We start from the raw sequence: 19,474 nt of genomic DNA, 5'->3' as shown, positions 1-19,474 counted from the left end.
CCCACTGTGCATCAGCTCATAACTGAAAATGACAGAAAACACTGGCATCATACCAGTCAGTATTTTTATATTAGGCAAAGAAACACTCCTTAGAGGGACCAGTATTCTGCAGATGATGACCAAGTATCAGATTCTCTCTTGAGGAGATAATTAATTAAAAAAAAAAAAGGTTGATTTTTATATTTGCAGCATAATGGATTTTTGCCTAATTCTCACAGCAGCTGCAGTGGTGTCAGCAGAAAGAGAACACCACTTCATACAAGTTTTTCTTGAAGAATATAAATACTATGAAGGAAGCCAAGTACTGGAGGTAGGTTTCCACAAAGCATTTATTTATGTTTCAGTTAAATCCCTACATGAAATAGCTATAAGTCTGTAGTAACAAAATTACTCTAAGAGCTGACAAACTCTAGAAGGTTACATTTGAAGATAAAGCTAGCAAGCAAAAGATGAACATAATGACTGTAGAAATAAGCACACAGGATTTTGAAATTTGACAACAAATCCTTTTACATAAACAATACATGCTGTTTTGCAAAACAGGCTCCAAAATCTTATCCGTTGTTTTCTACTTAACTATTACCTCCTTCAAAGTAGCTATGGACATTTGGAAACTCTTAGAAGCTCCACAGAAAATCCTTCAGGTTTCAACACTAGCAGCAGGATCAGACGGGGCAGATCCTGTGACAACTACAATTAGCAGCTAGAACTCCAAACGTAGTTTCAGGATATGTAATACAAACCTTCCCTACAACCTTTTAAGGAGGCCAACATTCAGCAGTGCAACTTCTTTTGAGGTTGTGTGCTACTTTTTTGAACATTTCACAATTTTTTCAAATCTTCCCCCTGAAAGGGCACTGCTGACTGCAAAATTCATGTTTTGCAGCCCAGGCAAGTAGGAACCAGAAATAACTAAGGATATTGTAATTCTCCACGCAAGCTTTTTACTACAAAATACATGGTATTCCTTCCTTCCTTGCTGTATGTAAACCAGCAGCAAGCCAGCTTGTCTGTCTATTGAAGTGTCTCTGACAGTTACCAGCAATAAACTCATTTGCACAACATTTCAAAAGACAATGACTTGGAAAAGCTTAAACCCCTGAGACTTTTCTCAACCAAGTTCAGGTCCTTGCCTGCCTGAGAAAGTGATAGTAAAAAAGTCTGTCTATCATCGATCATCCACTCGGACTTGTACAATTGGCTTCTAACAAGATTTCAGAGTGAACCAGGTAGCTTAAGAGTGTTGTACAAAAAACAACAATAATTTACAAACTCATTTAGACAACTCTAAGAGAAAAACACACAGAAGTAAAATTATAATGACCGCAGCATTTTCACTCCTTCTGACTGTGAGAGGCTGTGATAATACTTGATACTGACTTCAGACACCATCTCAGATTGACTGGAAGAAGTACAAACAACGCCTATCCTGCAATGATAAACCAGGGAACAACCAAGGCTCCTTATTCCCAGCTTTATACGAGTATTTTAAATACAAAAATCCTCAAGGTTGGTTTTTATTCTTGTATTACAGGATTAAAACTCACATTACAAGTCTTAAAACTAGAATGGAAAGCAGTCATAAAAATATTGTAGAAAATCCAGTTTGAAGAACCACAAGCATGGAACCACCTGGATTCAGCTGTAATTGCAATCAAGCTCCACAAATACTCAAGTTTAAAAACATTCTTTATAAAAAGCACATCCTGTAAGCAAATTCTAGTGGTAACTGCTTACTTCATTAAAGCATAATTTATTCTATTGATGTTGAAGGTAAACTCCTCCAAACAACTGCACAGACATAAATGGAGACTGTGGACATCTCAGATAGAAAACTGTCTCCAAACAGGTCACCTGATTTGTTCTGTGTCTCGCTTTGAAACAATACAAGAAAAGTTGTTAGATATCAATATCCAAAGCTAAGGCACATCAACCTCCTAGTAATAACAGACCTACTTCCAAAGTTCTAATTTAACATTGGTGATAGGTTCTGCAGCTGAGTTAATTTGCTCTAGCAAATGAAACAACAGCTCTGCCTAAAAATTTGAGATAGTAAAAATTCAAGCCAATAAAAAAACCCAAACCAAACAACCCCCAACCACCCCACCTTATATACACACAATGGATTAAAATACAAATTCTTTTGCACGGTGTTTTCTTTTTGCTAGACTTTTTGAATACAGCCATAGTACTACTAGCTACTCATTTCATCACTCACACTCATTTTGTGTGCGATAAAAAAAAAAGTTGACTTCTATCAGTTTTACTCTATCTCAGGTCCTACAGTTCATAAATGGTAAAATATCAACACATTAAGGTATCTTGTTGCCAGATACAAACCACATTTACCCATTTTTACCACTAAAACATTCTGAGAATTAAAACAATGGCTTTCTGAGAAGTGAAACATGTGGGAATGATCACTACTAATAACCAGCCGGGCACACAATCAACTTCATGCCTGTAAGAATTAAATACAGTTGGATTGTAATTGGATTTGCTGTATTCAAAAATCAAAAATTAGGGCTCCTACACTTCTTGCTAAATTCTACACACCAAGATTGCTAAACTTTTACTTCAAAGAAGTTTTTATAGTTGTAGTAATCACTGACAGTCAAGAAGACTAGCACTTCACAAAACCAAAATTATCTCCCCATTCTACCTTTCCCACCCTCCTTATCTTAACAGTGTCTGAGAAATACTGCTGCAATTTAGATAGTTCCAGCTGGCAAATTATGGACCAAAAAATGCTGAACAATACCATGTTCAGTGAAAACAGTGAAGTTTCTCAGTTATAATAAACCAGTCAGAAAAGGCTAGACTAGAAAAGAAGTAAGGATTGCTGAAAGGATTTCACTGAAACGCAAGTACCTACCTACGTTTAAAATGGCGATCTTGAGAAACTCCTGCTCAACTGCCTTGCCAAAGGCACTTCCCTTGTTTGAACTGAAAAGTTCTCAAGTTGTTTGGAGCTGTATCTTTGAACATGCCTAGAGGCATGAGCAACTCTGCCCCTAGAGCACAACGAAGTTCAAACAGTAAAGAGAAACCAGGCATTCTTCTGCCCTGGACAACTCGGAGGTTAGTTTTTGACTAGAGGAGCTATAAGCATGCGTAGAAGTTCCATTCATTGACATTCTTACCTACTCCTAAGCACAAAAGTTATCTTGGGAAGAAACCAAAGCACAATGAACACACAGATTATTCAGGTCCCCTACATGCCAGTGAAGGGGATCACTCTTTCCTATATAACTGCCAAGTGATTACAGCTGTCAGCCTGAAAGAATAAAATTGAGGTTCAAACCTTCCTGCTTCAGCATTCATACTATTTAAGCACCTCTGGAAAGCACTATAATTTCCAGCTAAACTATCCCATATGATTCATCTAGTTTTCTTCCTCTCCCAACAGTGCTGATTCACCAGTTCAGAGCTCAAGACTAATCTAGAAGATGGCCACAGAGATCTGGGGGTCAGAGTCACCTCCTCCAGAGACTGTTGGTCTTAACTCAGCAACTGTATTAATTAACATTAAATAGCTATTTAAAAGGAAGACAGAGCTTACTTGGTTCTCAGAATAGAGCACTTACCATCAAGAGAATCCTAAAAAGAAAACTGCTTCTCACAGATCTGATGAGGTCTGATATTTTTACAGCAATCCCCATCATCAGTACTTCCCCATCACCTAACCCTTGTACAATCGTTACAAGCTGCACATTAAGCGTACCAGCTTTAGATGGCTTCCTGCTAAGTGCACACACTGGTTTGGATCCTGTTCTAAACTAACTCTCCCCAAGCAGTCTTACACACTTACCTTTTAGGTTAATCAAATAAAACATTTAAGTATAAGAAATTAAATATCCACCTTGCTGCAGACACTTAATTTCTAGTTATCTGTTTCTGATTTAACACATGTATTAATATAAAATATGTAATGGATGTGAAGAACTGTTGTAATTTCACTTCTGTATTACCTAAGCTTGATTCTAGATATAATGCTTCACTAAAATGTTATATAAATAGGCAATATATGTACTAGTCCCACATCTCCCTTTCCTTTTAATTAAAAGGAATAGACCATAAAATACTATGAAAAAGTAAATTAAATTTTCAGTGAAATAACACTGCTGTTTAAGTCAGGCAAACAGTAAAAGCTGAAAAACCTACATCCTAGGCATCAGTTAAGCAGCCAAGAAAAGTGTGGCATGGCTTATTGTGTTTGTGATAGCACATCTGAATGTCCACATAGAGGAAAGCACTAATGCAGGACACAGTACTAAAACTCCAACTAAAGTATTTTATTTAGTTCAACCTCTAAGCAGTCAAGTGTTGCACTAACACTGCAATGTCGTCCATAAACCACTACCAATCCGGCAATGACTTCATATATAGAATGACAGTAAGTAGAATTGATGATACTTTTAAGTATTGTTGATAAGCTTCCACATTAGTAATTTATTATCAAATTTTGAATACCTAACAATTAATCCTTATATACTGTACACTGACATACATACCATGAATAAGTCTAGGAGCCTAAGGTAATGCATTGTTTCACTGAATACAATTGCAGATTTTTAAGGTGTCAACCAAAACCATGCTTATCCTGTTCGAGGTTAAATACACTGAGAGGTGCAACAGGCATGAGCTTTAGAAGTCATTAATCTCAAAGAAATATTCCCTAGTATGCTAGTTAAAAAAAATAAAATAAAAAAATCAATCACTAGAACACTTCTTTGGATTATTACGGATTCATGTTATTACTGATCTTCTCAATGTGGCTAAGTAGTTTCAACAATGCAGATGGATTATACGGGAAAAGATCTCTTCTCTGCAACTTGGAAATAGCTTTTTGCAGTTCTTCCAAACATTTTGTTGATTTGTAAAGCATTATTCTTTGGGAAATGATGTTATCTGAAGACGCCATACAAGTCAGACAGGATGAGGTATTAGAATCCTTTTGTTTCAGAGGCAACACTTCAGGCTCCAGTGTATTCCATTTATCATCTGTGTAGCTACAACCAGTTTCCCTTATCCTTGTCTCACCCTCATTATTTGAAGGCACCTGCTTTGTGTTTACCAAGCACTCTTTTCCATCTGATTCTAATGCAGAGTCTTCTGAGCTGTCATAATTAACAAGACTTTGAAGAGAACCCAGCAGAGATGTACTATCAGTGCATATCAATGAGTTAGACTGCTTAGACTCTGCAATTTCATTATCACTTTGCTCTGTTGTAAACACCAAGTAATTGTGAGAAGAAGCCAAAGATAGCAGAGTCTGTGGTTCTGGTCCACAACAAGGATTTTGCAAACTCTCATCAGTCACACAGCTTTGTTTTTCTTCATGGGGTGGCCTGACAGAAAAAATTGATTGAACAGTTCTGTGTTTGCTGTCAAAATGGTTACAGACATCTACAAACTGATGCCAGTCTTTTCTAAGAAGCTTTAAGTATCTTACCAAGTACTCCAGAAAGCAAGTTTCTGATGAAATCAAAAAATCTAGTAGTACTGTGGAATCAAATGCAATTTTTTCCAGAAAAGATAAAAAGATACAGTGAGGATTACATCCACTTGCATGTATAAGGAAGTTCCAGGTTTCCTCCTCTTTTTGGCTTAAGTTAGCAGCAGCATCGTGCCGTAATCTGAAAAGTAAGTCATGAAATGGATTAAATTCAACTGAAGTTTACTTTTTTGAAAAAAAGCCAGGTATGTCCAGAAAATGGTATTCTATATCTTTTTTGATTTTGTCAAAAAACAAAAACCGAACGAGAAGGTTTTATATTAGAATGAAGAAGAAGGTAGGCAGGTGGGGCGAGGAGATCAGGCAGTTTAGGAAGCCAAAGCACATAAAGCAGGCCTTCTTAAACAGCACTCTTCCACAGGAAACATGACAGAATAAACAAAGTTACTTACAATATGAGAATTGTTGTTTTAATACTTTCATAAACCTGAACACAGATTAACTTTCAGGATGCTAAGCACATCGGAAAAGAGTGCCCTACTTTTATTTAGGTGTCTAGGAATTGTGTGTATCTAAGATACTACTTGCTGTATCTTCACATTTGAAGCTTGAGGGACCTTTTATAAATTAGGATAATGTCTCATATGGTAATTTAAACAACAGTGAAGCAGTGAATGTCCAGAACAAATTGCTGAAGAACACATTTCAGTCATTAACAATAACAGTTTTTAATCAACTAGCTAGAATTAACACGGGTCCAATCAGAGGGCTACTTTGCCAAAAGTGCCTGATTTCTTGAAGTTTAATTATAGTAACGTAGGATGGTTTGGGTTGGAAGGGACCTTGAAGACCATCTCATTCCAAACCCCCTGCCATGGGCAGGGACACCTTCCACCAAACCAGGTTGCTCAAAGCCCCATTGAGCCTGGCTTTGAACACATCCAGGGATGAGAATATGTCCCGTTCACGTCAGACTCTCAGTGTTGAAAGAAAAGAGTTTTGCCTTTTCTCTGCATCTAACCACTGTTTTAGATTGTGAAGTCAATTATTCTGAGTTACAGGATACGATAAAATATTTAATAGGAAACTGTTGCGTAACTCCCTCATTTCAATCCAAAAAACGTAATCAAATTATCAGCAAAGTGAACTGCTCTTACACCATACACTATTACATTGTCCTGAGGTTGTTTTTTTATTATTATTACAGCTATCTTTCTTTATACAGAAGTAATCACTGGAAGTGTTAAATATACCACAATAACCTCACTAAATTACAATTCTTCATAGGTCTGTCAAATAAATTGTACACTAACCTATCAATTTTTAAATAAATAAGTAATAAAGCTTTAGCAGCTTCCCACATATCATCATCTTGCTCTATGAAAATCAAGGAGAGCCATTCACAGTGATGTACAAATGGGTGAGACTGTGCAGAAGACTTCACATGACTCCTCCAGAATATCAACAGCTGGGACATGAAACTATGGAAGTCTCCTGTGTGTGGGGGGGAAAAAAAAAAGTAACCATGAATGTGCTATACATTTTTTGTTACTGAACAACATACACTTTTTATTTTTTAAATTAACAAGACATAACAGATAATAAATGCATTTATCATTCCTTAGCTCAACTGATTTACACAGCATCAAGTTTTAGAGGTTAGTTCTTGCTTCTTGGTATCAAAGAAATAAAGAAACATTTTGCAGAAAACCAAAAGCAGTTAAGTTATCTAACCCTAAATTCAATGTGAATGGCTACTCTAATAAACTCTAGATATATCAATGTTTAGATGCCAATGTTAACATAAGTAACCTGCGGAAAGTTAATTTACTCATTAGATACTGCCTGCCCCCCCCCAAGGAAGATGCAACTTAAGGACATCATTTATTCATCTAACAGCATTATTTATTTTCTTGGAGTTCAAGAAAGAATAATCAGAGGTCACCTAGAAAGTTTAGGGTACAATAGAGTGAATCCTCTCACACCTAAATTTGCAGACTACTGAAAAAGATTATACCTCCAAAAATCCAGGTGTATCAGGAAACCTACAAAAATGTAACTACACCTACACAGCTGGGATTTATACTTTCCTTTAGCTCCCCAATTACATAGCTTCACTGGTACCTCACAAACTGAAAAAAGGTAAATCGTAATCAAGTCAATACCACAGATGTAATGATCCTGTATGAGCACTCTGCTGAGATTTCATCTCAGATAGTTCTTCCCATATGAAACAGTAATACAATTGTCATGTTTCAATAGGACTGAAGCAACCCCCCTGCAGTGTGGTTCACTGTAAAAATTAACTGCAGTAAAAGAAATTACTCATGGATTATTTCAGTTTTCAAGTACATACAGGCTTAGGATAAAGGTACCTTCATGAGATGGTCTAGAATCCTTGCTGTAAGGATTAATGTAAGCAACTTTTTTCCTGCAGATCTTCATTTTTCCCCTCCCTCTAAACATGGCACTCTTGGATACAAAAAGCACCTCCAACTTTATGCCAGTTTACTGCAGCAGCTTACTCGTAAAATGTATTCATATGACAGACTAAGTCAAGAAACCTCTTCAATACTAATGGCATACTAGGTAGCATGGTGCTAAGTAGCAGTTTTTCATGTAACACAGCACACGCTCAATGTTTAAAAAACAGAAAAAAACCATAGCGAGGTATACCTTTACCCCAAAGGTACTCCTTAAGTAAGAACCCTAATGCTGCTGGAAGTACAGTATGGCTTGAAGAGCACAGTTGCATCATTTATACTGACAGCGATTACTGCTTTTGAAAAAAGTTTCCTGCAACGTGGGAATCAGTTTTACTTACCACATCATTATGTGGTTTTCCTTAATATTTAACTTTAAAATTTGCTTTTCCTCTTAGCAAATAACAGGAAAGCAAATTATCTTTGTTATTAATAGTTACTATTCAGGCTGAAATTCTTCCCTATAAATCAAAGCTATCTGGAAATTACTCTCAAAATTGAAATGAATTAAAGTTAAGCCACTGTAATTCATGGTAATAAAAAAAAAAAAAAAATGATAAGATCAAGCAGCTTCCCGGAAGGGAAGTTAGCATATTAAAGCATTCTGGTGCTTATTTTAACCACTTAATTTAATGCCACTAAAATAGAAGCACCATTCCTTTCAACTTGAAATTCCTCTTGACAGTTGGGCTATTTGAATCTAATTAAAGAACTCATTTTTGTGTTATGAATCTGGAAAAGAAAGGAGATGATTTTTCTGTGAGAAAGAGTTTTCATAGAGACATCTAAAACAGATTTAATCTACTTTTTTTCTATTCACTTGTTCTTAGACAATCTCAGTCTCTATACATTTTTCAGGAGGTGGATTGGCGAGTAAAATATTCTCTACAAATATTTTAAAAACTCTAAGAATGCAACTGGCATTCACAAATACAACATATTCCAAAATCTGGAAAAAGTGTCAGAAGCTGTCTTACAGAAGTCCATCACTCTTTTACACAGTCAGATGAATTAAAAATTTATTTTATGCTTGCTACATACCATAGGGATACAAAAGGTAAGATAACACATCTAGAACTTGTATTAAAATGCCTCAGTATGTTTGAAATGCTGTAAAATTTCATCCTTGTTTAAAAAGAAATAGGAATTATTTGTTACTTTTTGCCACATCACCAATTGGCTGACAATAAGGAACACCCATTCTCACATGTATCTGACTAGAAACACTGCTTCAGAACTGCTTTTCCATTTTTGCCATAAAGCCTGTAATCCAGGGACAGCAAGCTGCTTTGATCATAGCATTTGCACATTCACATGGCTTAGCATCAGATGTGCATCACGTGCCCCTCAGAGGTAAAAAGGCAATTGGGAAGACGGGATTCCAGGAGTGTCTCAAGCAAAAAACCTCACCCCACCACTTCATTGCAGCACAAAGACAACTACTAACTAGCTACCAGCGTGACACAGTAACGCATCTTCCCCCGTCAGGAACACAAGTTACACAGCATTCCCCTGCCATCCCACTGCCTGCCCTGTGGCATAGCCCTAGCACAAGGGACAGATCTGCTCTTCCTCCAACTTAATTGATCTGCTCAGTAGAACAAACACACTCAAGTAAGCAGGTATGAAAAGTATGCTTCACACCTACTAACTCAAAGGACTAGACCTAGAAGTCTGGGTGAAGAACACAACCACTATACTCTGCCAAGTCTCATAATTTTAATGTCTCTTCCTTTATAGCTTCATTATTTTTACCTTTTGTACCACTGCTAGTTTTGCCCTATTCCATTATTTGTCTGACAGTAATGTCTAGTAGCTTCAATCAAAACAATGGTACTTAAAGTTCTGCCTCCACATTTGAAAACAGGAGTGCATCACCTGCAGTTCCTTTTAGTTCCCCACCCTGAACAGAGTAGATGCTCATACTGTGGGCTCTCCTTTTCCAACTGGAGAAGAGCCTGTGTTCCCAAGCTGCCTCAACTATTTCAAATATTAACACATGCTCTTAACAGGAAAAGTTTTCAATCCCAAATGCAGCTGTTTCAAGTCCCCCACATCGCAGGGCTAAGGATAGGATAAAATGCATAGGGACAACTAATTAGGCAGGACACAGTGATAACAGGTTTCCTGGGTGGGTCTTCTCTTTCCTCCCTCCCACCACCACTAATTCAGCTGAATTCTATTTACTGTCTTAATGAGCTGTGACTACAAAACCTGAAAGCTTTAAAAACTCTTGCTGCTTAATGAAAAAGCTAAAAAAGACGATTACCTTTGATTTCAGCTTCTGTAGCAGAGTTCTGAAACTTGAATTCCAGTGCTTTAAGCACAACCAGACTTAAGGCTCTAAGAACAGTCTGGTCATAACCACCTTGGTTATCATCTCCAGGAACAGCTTCACTGCCTCCAAAGTAGTTGGCCTTTTCACGGAGCGGGACTTGATTAAGCCAAGTCAAATTCACAGTCTGCAGAACAGCAGTACTCAGTGCAAGCATATCCTCACATAAAGATGGGTTTTCTAAAAACAGTGATCTACTTACAGCATCTTCTCTAGAGTCAGAAAGGACACATTTTTTAAGGAGCATAATTAACTTCTTCTTGATTAAGTAGTGAACCGATGAGCTGATGAGGTTCAGGACATAAGAAACTTTCAAAAACAACACTCTCTGGCATCTGAGCAGTAGTTCTAATTGAATTCTAGAAGCCAAAAGTGCTTCAAGCAGATCTATAAAACTGATCAAATTGTTTGCAGCTTTAGAATAAGGTGAAGTATAGTGATGACTGTCAAAATGATGGAACAGAATGGAGTCATAAAATCCTTCAAGCACAGCATCAAGAGGAGCCAACAACTTCTTCAAAATACCTACAGCAAGAAGAAGGTGGTTACGGAGCTGGAGGGTAACATAGCTAAATTATCAAATAAACATAAAAAAGGTGATCGACTATTCTCAGTTTTTAAGCATGTTTAAACCACTCCATTTTTAATAGTACTTCCTTTATAGTTACTCTCTTTATAACAAAGAAAACAGGTGTTCTTTAGTCAAGTTACTTTAGATGAGATTACAAGGAACATTCCCCCCCCTAGTGGGCACTCGCGTATCGATAACACCATAAAACAAATCACTACCATACCTGCACCGGATAAAACTTCATCTTTCAGTATGTCCTTGATAATAGCTGTAAGAGTCCACAGACATTCCGCCAGCTGCGTATTCACAGGGAATCCTGAAAGAGTCTTCAAACTAAAGGTGAGCCAGGTGACATTGACCATATTCTATGAAAATTTGTTGGGGAAAGAGTATGCTTTACAATTGCTGTGCAAATTAAATCATAATACAATGACTTTAAGTTGTACATTAAAAGGATTCAAATGTAGGCATAGACAAAACAGTGGTAGAAACAATATATCTGTCCCGTGCCTTTTAAGTACATAGGTCTCTATTTACAAACATGAAGTCACATATGCATGCAATAGAAATTACCTGTATTTTCCAGAGAACCTCCTAACATCATATGACCGACCCAAAATCAGATAACACTGTAGACAGCCCACATCTGAATTCATAATTCCCATACAGCTTTGCCAGAAACATTACAAACATTTCTGAGAGAATTCTATGTTCAGAGATGGAAGCTACAGTACACATTAACCAAATACGCAGCAAGTAAAAAAACTCTCAAGTAATGGGAATATTCAAACAAGAAAATACAGAAAGGCTTTTGATTAACTTTCAATATGTTATTACCTATTCTTACCGGCTGCATCACCTGACTGATATCAACTAACTGTAAAAATATTGGTAGTTGGATTACTGGGTTTTTTGAAATAGCTGTATTGCAACCTTAAAGAGAATTATTTCTTGTCATCTACACACATTTTACCCTAAAATAGTTCCAAAAAATTTCCAGATTTTTAAATAGAAAGACATTCCTCCTCACATTATAAACTTCTGTTATACACTTGATCTTCCTTTCTACATTCCATGCCCCTCCTAACGCACCTGAAGTACTCAGAATACTCCCTACATCTCCTTCCCATCCATCACTTACGACCCAAAAACCCTGAAGACACACTTGATGGAAGAACTATCCCATAGTATTATCTTGTATGAACTTCACATTGTTCCCGATACTGGAGCTAAACACCCTTCAACCAAAGTGTGTGGCATTTGGAGGGGACCATCGGCAGAGTGCAGACGTGCCTTTCAGAAAGCTGGAGCAGAGCTGACATGCAGGTAACAGACTGAGGAAAGGAGCAGTTCTGATGCTGCTCTGTGGGTCTGCTTATGAAAGGAGCCTCTTTGGAAGTACTTTTAGGTTTTACAGTAGTCATACAGTGACTGCTTTTGTGCTATATAAACACTATAAAAACTTGGCTCTAGAGTTCAATGGAACAACTTCAAGGCACATACTCACTAAGCCACTCTTAAGCTGTAAAAAGTTATGCCATACTCACCTCTATTCACTAAGCCATTCTTTTAAGCTGTAAAAAGTAAAAAGTTATGCCATACTCACCTCTTCCTTCAGCTGGAAATACACAAGAGAGGCTAAACTTTCTGAAGCCATGTGAGATAACAGCTGATCAGAACTATCGAGCAGACAAATCTGCAGATGTAAAAAGAAAAAGTACCCAACGCATGTTCCTTTTTTTTTTTTCTCCTTTTCCCAAAATGTTTTCAGAAGTTTATAAAAGCTTACCAATTTTGAGTCAATTTTTGACTCATTCAGAAGGACAAAGATTTCACAGTACTTCTGTCTTGTATTGAATTCAATTTCCTGGGACTCTGCTTTAGCAACCATCATCTTGATCAAGGTCAACTGAAGGAGCATCACTTCTCGTGGACAGAATGAGGAGCTCATGTTTGCAAAGCTATTTGATGTATCATCTGTTGTAGGAACAACTGCATCTGACATATCAGTGTCCTGATGGATCCTAATACCACCATTAGTAGATGGCAGATGCATCCGATTACACGATTCATCTCCTTCTAGTGACTGCTCCACACACAGATTAAGTAAAGAGGTATAGTGATGGCTTTCCTTTGCTAGTGGAACACCAGCCAGTACGTCCTTATACAACTGCTGCAGAAGACAGATCTTCATTACGAACATTCAATATTCCAGAAAATGCTGTATGTCTTCACTGATTATTCATGGTCAATGCAAATCAGCTTCCAAGTTATTTTTATCCAATAAGAGAAACAGAAGCACCATTAGGCATTTCTCTTCTAAGTTACCTAGAAATAAATACTTTGCTATTACTTAACAGATAACTAGAAAGAAACAAAAGAACAACACACATTTTTAGAGTTAATATACCATTATTAAACTTATTTTGAAAATACAAATTCATTGTTTAAAAACAGCAAGAGTGATAGCTGCACAAAACTGTCCCAATGAGACATTAAAATGTATGCTGTGAAGAAGTTTACAGATCCAGTATTATTCTGCTGACACCAACATTAATTTGCTGGAACTAACAAAACCAAAAATGACTGTTACTAGGGTCTACTGCTGAAAAATATAAAGTCTTTCTCTAAACTGCTAAAACTACTAAATCCTCATTTCTTTTGGGACAGATTCCTCCAAAAACAGGCACAAAGTTTCAACAGCAAATTTTCAACTGAACTGGCAATGTTTATTGCTACGCCAAGGCTGGACGTGGCAGCACCTCTCAAAAAAACCCCAAAAATGTAAACCAAAGGACAAGTCTTGTCTTCTGCTTCACACAGCCTACAAGCTGAATCGCATGAATATACAGAAGGGGACAACTGGGCTCTTAATTTGCTAAGGAGGACCAAAGAATTCCTTTGCATCTACAAATGCAGAACTCTAATTCTGAGCACCTACATCTTGAAACCCAAAAGGGTTTTCAGATAATGCAAAGGATCAGCAATGTCACAGGCCTGGTCTCAAAGGGCCCAGTGACTGAAAAGTCTAAAATTAAAAAATACTTAAAAAACAAAGCATAAAACCTATTAAGAGCCAATAAAGATACTTAGCCATATTCAGGAAAGGTATAAAAAACCCCATCTTTATCACCATGTCCATAGAACGTATCTTTTAATCACAACACTGGAACATTCACTATAGCTTCAGAAGAAGAGCTATAGAACTCAAATCTCTCTTTAAAGTGTGAGCACCTAAGCACCCACAGTTTTCTAACCATTTTGTAAAAGGCTAGACAGGTATTGTATCTCCCCAGAAAACAAAAAGGATATACTTAAGAACAGGGTTTCTTTTTCATCTATATTAATAGCGATTCTAGTCTGTAATACTTATGTTTTTAAGCCAGTTTTAACATGTCATCTAACCAGAGCTCTTTCAATAAAAAAACCCCTCAAACTCATTACCTTGATGTACTGCGAAGTTAGTAGTGGGAGTTTTGTTGTTTATAGGAATTTTCTTTTTGCATGCTTTTTGGATCCCTTTCTTTAAGTCTGGCATAATCATCCAGGTAGACTTCCAGGTAGATTCCTGAAGCTATCTGTCCACAGTTGGCTTTTATTTAGATGTTACATTTCCTCTTCCTTAACAACGGAAGAAAACTGCTCAGTATGGTAAGAAAACAGCTGAACTGGTAAGAAACTTTAAAGATCTTCCCATCTATGAATCCGTTACACTTGCACTTATCATCAGACCAAGTATTTTAAATTATTATTGCTTTTTAGCAGAATATTAGAAAACAATGAAACTACAAAATTCAGTATATAAGACTTTTTTTAGTTTATAATCTTCGCAATTTTTAAAAACACTATCAAACATTGATAATTACACCTTCTTTTTTACAATTTGATTTTTTAACTGCAACTGAAGTATGCATTGACAAAACGGCTTCCCAAAGGTACAAAGGATTAGGGGTACACCAAGATATGGTACACACACTCCTCACTTCTTCCACCATCAGGAATTATTTCCTTCAGAAAAGAATCTAAAATTAGAGAGTAAGAAGTTGCCTGCGGGGAGTGATCTACAATTCATTCCAGTGTGGTACTTTTAAAGACACATTCAGCAATGGCTGACCTGACTACTACAAAACATGACAGTATGTTCCACACCTGTCACCTGATAGAACTAGGAACCCTTCCCCCATCCTTCCCGTATTCCACATTTTAGATGTCAAGAATATATCTGATACTGTATAGACAATAAACGTCTTCTTCATTTGCAAAATCTATCTGGAATTCTATTTGAGGTAGAAATTTATGACCCGAAGCCTTGTAAAATTTCTTCAGAAATCACTCTGAATATTTTATATAGCTATTGTTCCTATCTTTGAGTTTTATTTCCTCCTCAATGAATACCTAATAAAGTAAAATTATCTCAATACATTTACTTCTGTGTTCAAGATCTACTTGAATTATCATCCTACATGGTAAATGAAAAGCTCTCTCATGCACAAATGCATACAATACAGCAAGGCTGTTAAGGCAGAAGAGATTTAGAACTCCTCTAGGACACCCACTATGAGATTTTACCTTCACCACACGATACTAGTGGTGCTTTCCCTGATCCTACCATAATACATGTATATTATACCATTAATTTGCAGAACACTTTACAAAAACATCTTATAAAAGATATGTCTCACTCACACATGTCAACAGTTCATTAATAGAAGTCATTAAAAGGAAATTAAATGTGAGGGGGCTTACTTTGAAGAAATTTACTTCAGAGGGGGGAAACGTCAAGGCAATGACCAGAGTTGTTTCAGACACAGTAAGACAGCACAGTGAAAAGCTCAAAGCTGAAGCGTAATGAAAAGCAATCACATTCATACACAAGAAGTGACAAACTCCATCCCTCACTTGTATTATTTATTTATTAAAGTCTAAAATTCCATTAAGGTAATGCCTGACAGTGCCAGACTCCTGCATAAACAATAGGAAACAGTTCTAAAATCCTTATAGATAAGACTGAAGACAGAAAGGAACACTATACAGAAAGAAAACCAAATGAATACTTTGTTATACATTATTTTCATGACCACTTAGGCTTTAAAATCAAAATCAAAGTCACGTGGAGCTGCAAACAGAATGACAGGAGACCTGACAGAAAAGGAAACGAAGAACTGGAGATGAAAACTCAGATGGCACCTGAAGCCTGTAAGGTTTAGGGACCATCATAAACCAAGCAAGTCACATTTAAGCTGTTGCAAATGCCTCCAGAATATCCTAAATCAGACTTATAAAATATGTATATTTCTACAAGGTGGGATAATTAGCACAAAATTGTAGAAAGCATTGATTTGAGTGGACTAACATTGTTGATATTGTTTTTTTTTACTAACACAAATGGCTTACGATGACACACAATTATTCAGAGACATTAGCAAAGAGGCATGACTAGAGAAAGCTATTACCTAGTCCCCATCTTAGTCTTTCCCTGTTATCTATGTCATTAAATGCTAACCGCATGAGTAGCAACTGAGAGAAAACAATAAAAAAACCCGTATTTTCATTTAAAAAATGAATCAGATAAAGCATAACAAAACTACAGTCCATGACTTTTGGGTGTGAGTCTGAAGGTTCTCGATCTCCTCACAATGCAATGGCTGAATCATTTAAGAAAGTAAGCATACATTAGACTACTTGTACCTGCCGTAACTCTGTAGGCTCATCTCTCAATAACGAATACGCTTCCACTCAGTGCTGAAACACTGTAAACGCCTCTAAAATAATGTCATTTCCTTCCAGAGGTTGCAAACAACCTGGGCTGCGAGCTGTCCATCCCCCGTTAACCGTGACACCTAAGCGTGCCAGATGCCCCTTCCGCGCTCCCGCAGGCACCTGTAGCCACCGGAGAGGGGACGAGGCGGCCCGATCCGGCCTCGCAGGCCCCTACTGTGCCTCACACCAGCGCTTCAGAAGCGCCAGCCCCGGGTTACTGGCGGGCAGGCCAGGGCTGCCGGGGAAGGGAGATGAGAGCATGGATGTGTAACAACTGCCCCGAAACGGCCGCCCTCCCGGCCTGCAGGCCCGCTCCTCGCTCCCCTCCTCCTGAGGGCCCCGGCAGCCGCCGCAGCCCGCTCCCGCCGGCCCCAGCCTCCCGCGCCGCCGCTCCCCTCAGCTCCCCTCAGCCGGCGCGGCCCCGCATTCCTTCACCCGGCCTCAAGCCCCCTCAACACGCCTAGCCAAACCGGCCCCCCCAGCCCGCCCGCCATGACCCGGCTCCTTCCCCCCGAGGCGTGCGACCACCCCCCGGCCCGGCCCCGCCCCTCGCCCCCCCCCACCTGGAAGCTCGCGGCCCCGCTTAGTCACCCCGAGCCGCCGCGCACACGGGCCCCGCCCCGCCTCGCCGCTAGGCAACCGCTGCTAGGCAACAGCCGCCACTCACCCGCCCCCGGCAGACAGGGCGCCGTAAGGCCCAGCTCTCCTCCGTCAAAACGCCGGAACGGCCGCAACCGCCCCCTCTCCCCTCCCCGCCGCTGTCGCAAAGCCCTCCCCCTCCCTCTCGCCTTTACGGCAAGGGGGACGAGCCATGGGCGGAGCCGCCGTCAGCCCGGCTCCCAATCAAGCGTGGCGGCGACGCGCGGCTGGGGGCGGGTCCAGCGCGGCGGCAGCTGATTGGCGGCGGCGGAGGTCAGTCCCTGCCCGCTGACCCCGCAGCGAGCCGAGGGGGGCGGCTCGGTGCAAAGTGTCCCCACACGGCTCGGCCCCCTCCCGCGGCCGGCCCCGCCGCTGCCCCCGCCTCACCGCCGCCAGCGCGGGGGCGGCTGCGCACGGCCGGGCCTGCCCCCCCCCCCACGCCCCCCTCCCCCGGCGGCAGACAGGTAACGGCAGCGGGCGGCAGAGCCCCGGTTGCCCCCAGACTCCCACACCGGGTGGGGGCGGGAAGGGAAGGGGTGGGGGGGCGCGACCCCATGGCCCTCCGCGGGGCCTCCCCTCGCCGCCGCCGGGCAGCCCCTCCGGCGGGACTGGCCGCCGGCCTGCTCCGCCCCGCTGCCCCTCAGCGGGCTGTGAGGGGGCTCCCCCCCCAGCCACCTCTCCTCGTCCCCGGGAGGGGCTGCTCAGCCCCCCCGCCGCCCTTGCCCGCCCCGTTCGCGGCGCGGAGGCTGGCGGCTGCGGGCCACCCCGCCTGGCTCCCGGCCCGTGCTGCCGGGGCTGCCTGCGGCGGGGGCTCCCGGGGTGGTGGGCGGCCACGGGCCCCACCGGAGCGCGTCCCCCGCTTCCCCGGCGGCGGCCCGGCTTGCCTTCCTCGCCACCGGGCCTTGGGGCTCCGCGCCAGGGCTGGGTCAGCCCCTTATTTTTATTTATTTGTGTGCGTGTGTGCGCTTGACGGTTCCTGAAGCGTGAACTCCTGCGAGGGAGTGTTTTTATTCCCCGGCAGCTCGGCTTTCTGGGGTGCTTGCCATCCCTTTCCCCAGTACTTGCCTTCCACCCCCATTCCTGGGGGCAGCCGGCCTGGCAGGGCAGCGGTCCAGCCGGCACTATCCCTCCAGCCCTTTGGCACCCTGAGGGAGTGCCCTTCTTTCCAAGCTCAGGTCCCAACACAAGTAAATAACCCTGTCCTTCCTAATTTTCGAAGGCTTTTCCTATTTTGACCCGCTATCGCTTTGGTATTAATCGCTTTAACCTCCATTTCTCTCTTTGGTGTCATTGTGTGGCTCAAGTTCTACTTTTATTTTCCAGGTTTAAGCTGCCTTAAAGGAGAATTAAAAATTGTGACTCCAAAGAGCAATGTAAGACAGAAGAGAGAAAACAGCACTCAAAACAAAACCCCGGAAAGGTGATAATTCATGTAGACTCTCAGATTCATCTTAGACACATGCTTTGGCTGGGGTTGGGGCCTCTTGTTGTGTTTTGGACGGGTGCAGATAGGTAGTGTTAGATTTCTTTGTTCTCTTAAAACCTGCTTGCTATTGACCTTTAAAAGTTTGAAAGCTCCGAAGCCCATTTGAAGTACAGTTCCTCTTTCTTTTTGTAACACTTTGTCATATTCTAAATTTAATCTGCAAACATTACTTCGGTTGTCAATTGCTACTTAATGGGTTTTTGTGTCTCCTGATCTCAGGAATGTCACTTAAAATTACCTCACTCTGGTTCCTTAACAGGGTCACAAAACTGAAACCCTTTTCGCAAACTTATAGGTGCAACACTGGATTTGTTTCTGCTCAGATTCTAAAATCTTGAGTGGAATAGGTCATGGTGATTGCATTATGTTGGTTTAGTCGTACTTGACTTTTGCATGGGTCATTTTTTTGTAACGGAGCTGCAAAAAATGAAAGTAATTTAATTGGATGGTGTTTGTTTACAAGTACTTATTTTTGGGGTTGAGATCATAGAAGGAGATAATGCTGTTAGGTGCTTGAGGGGAAAAAGTGAAAGGAGTCATCAAAAACTGAATCCTGCTGGTAGGAGGATGGCTAGGTTTCAGGGGGAGAGCAGTTTGTCGGAAGAATTGCTTTTTTTACGTGGTAAGATGAAGAGATGGGTTCTAGAAGGAGAGGGAGTGGGGGGGTGAATGATGTCACTCAGCCTTTTTCTGCATCCTACTGTTAGCGTGCTCCAAATAATGGAGTTTCTGCGTGTTCTTT

General features: G+C 40.5%; 2 protein-coding genes across 15 annotated transcripts in view; one reads left to right on the top strand and one right to left on the bottom strand.

Moving 5' to 3' along the window:
* Positions 1 to 314: 314 nt before the first annotated feature.
* On the bottom strand, positions 315 to 17,359 carry LINS1 (lines homolog 1). Of its 11 annotated transcripts, none has more exons than XM_037394918.1 (8): positions 17,275 to 17,359; positions 14,292 to 16,842; positions 12,637 to 13,175; positions 12,454 to 12,543; positions 11,071 to 11,212; positions 10,211 to 10,801; positions 6,772 to 6,952; positions 315 to 5,639 (listed from the first exon to the last, which is right to left on the bottom strand). In XM_037394918.1, the coding sequence occupies exons 3-8, from the start codon at positions 13,048 to 13,050 to the stop codon at positions 4,742 to 4,744; spliced, it is 2,316 nt and encodes a 771-aa protein (XP_037250815.1). In that variant the 5' UTR covers positions 13,051 to 13,175; positions 14,292 to 16,842; positions 17,275 to 17,359; the 3' UTR covers positions 315 to 4,741. The 11 variants fall into 11 exon arrangements, with proteins under 11 accessions (XP_037250815.1, XP_037250822.1, XP_037250821.1 ...); XM_037394925.1 differs by having other exon boundaries at positions 14,292 to 14,468; XM_037394924.1 differs by lacking the exon at positions 17,275 to 17,359 and adding an exon at positions 17,171 to 17,223 and having other exon boundaries at positions 14,292 to 14,468.
* A 219-nt stretch (positions 17,360 to 17,578) lies between these two features.
* Positions 17,579 to 19,474, top strand: part of ASB7 (ankyrin repeat and SOCS box containing 7) — a 30,650-nt gene continuing 28,754 nt past the window's right edge. For 2 of the 4 annotated variants that reach the window (XM_037395153.1, XM_037395154.1), the window contains exons 1-2: positions 17,585 to 17,710; positions 18,570 to 18,666. The gene's annotated coding sequence lies outside the window, so the exon portion shown is untranslated. Of the gene's footprint in view, positions 17,711 to 18,569; positions 18,667 to 19,474 lie in introns of all 4 variants that reach the window. The other 2 variants (XM_037395157.1, XM_037395156.1) reach the window with 2 other exon arrangements.

Source organism: Falco rusticolus, chromosome 7, assembly GCF_015220075.1.
Source record: "Falco rusticolus isolate bFalRus1 chromosome 7, bFalRus1.pri, whole genome shotgun sequence".
NCBI classification, from domain to species: domain Eukaryota; kingdom Metazoa; phylum Chordata; class Aves; order Falconiformes; family Falconidae; genus Falco; species Falco rusticolus.
The sequence above is the reverse complement of the archived record's forward strand: the minus strand, read 5'-3'. Positions and strand labels throughout refer to the sequence as shown.

Excerpts from the sequence above, each read along its gene's own strand:
- LINS1 (XM_037394918.1), bottom strand. The coding sequence starts at position 13,050 with ATGTTCGTAATGAAGATCTGTCTTCTGCAGCAGTTGTATAAGGACGTA. Across the intron at positions 10,802-11,070 it reads TGAAGTTTTATCCGGTGCAG|GTATTTTGAAGAAGTTGTTG; the intron begins GTATGGTAGTGA and ends TTCTTGCTGTAG. Across the intron at positions 6,953-10,210 it reads TACAGAAGCTGAAATCAAAG|GAGACTTCCATAGTTTCATG; the intron begins GTAATCGTCTTT and ends CCCCACACACAG.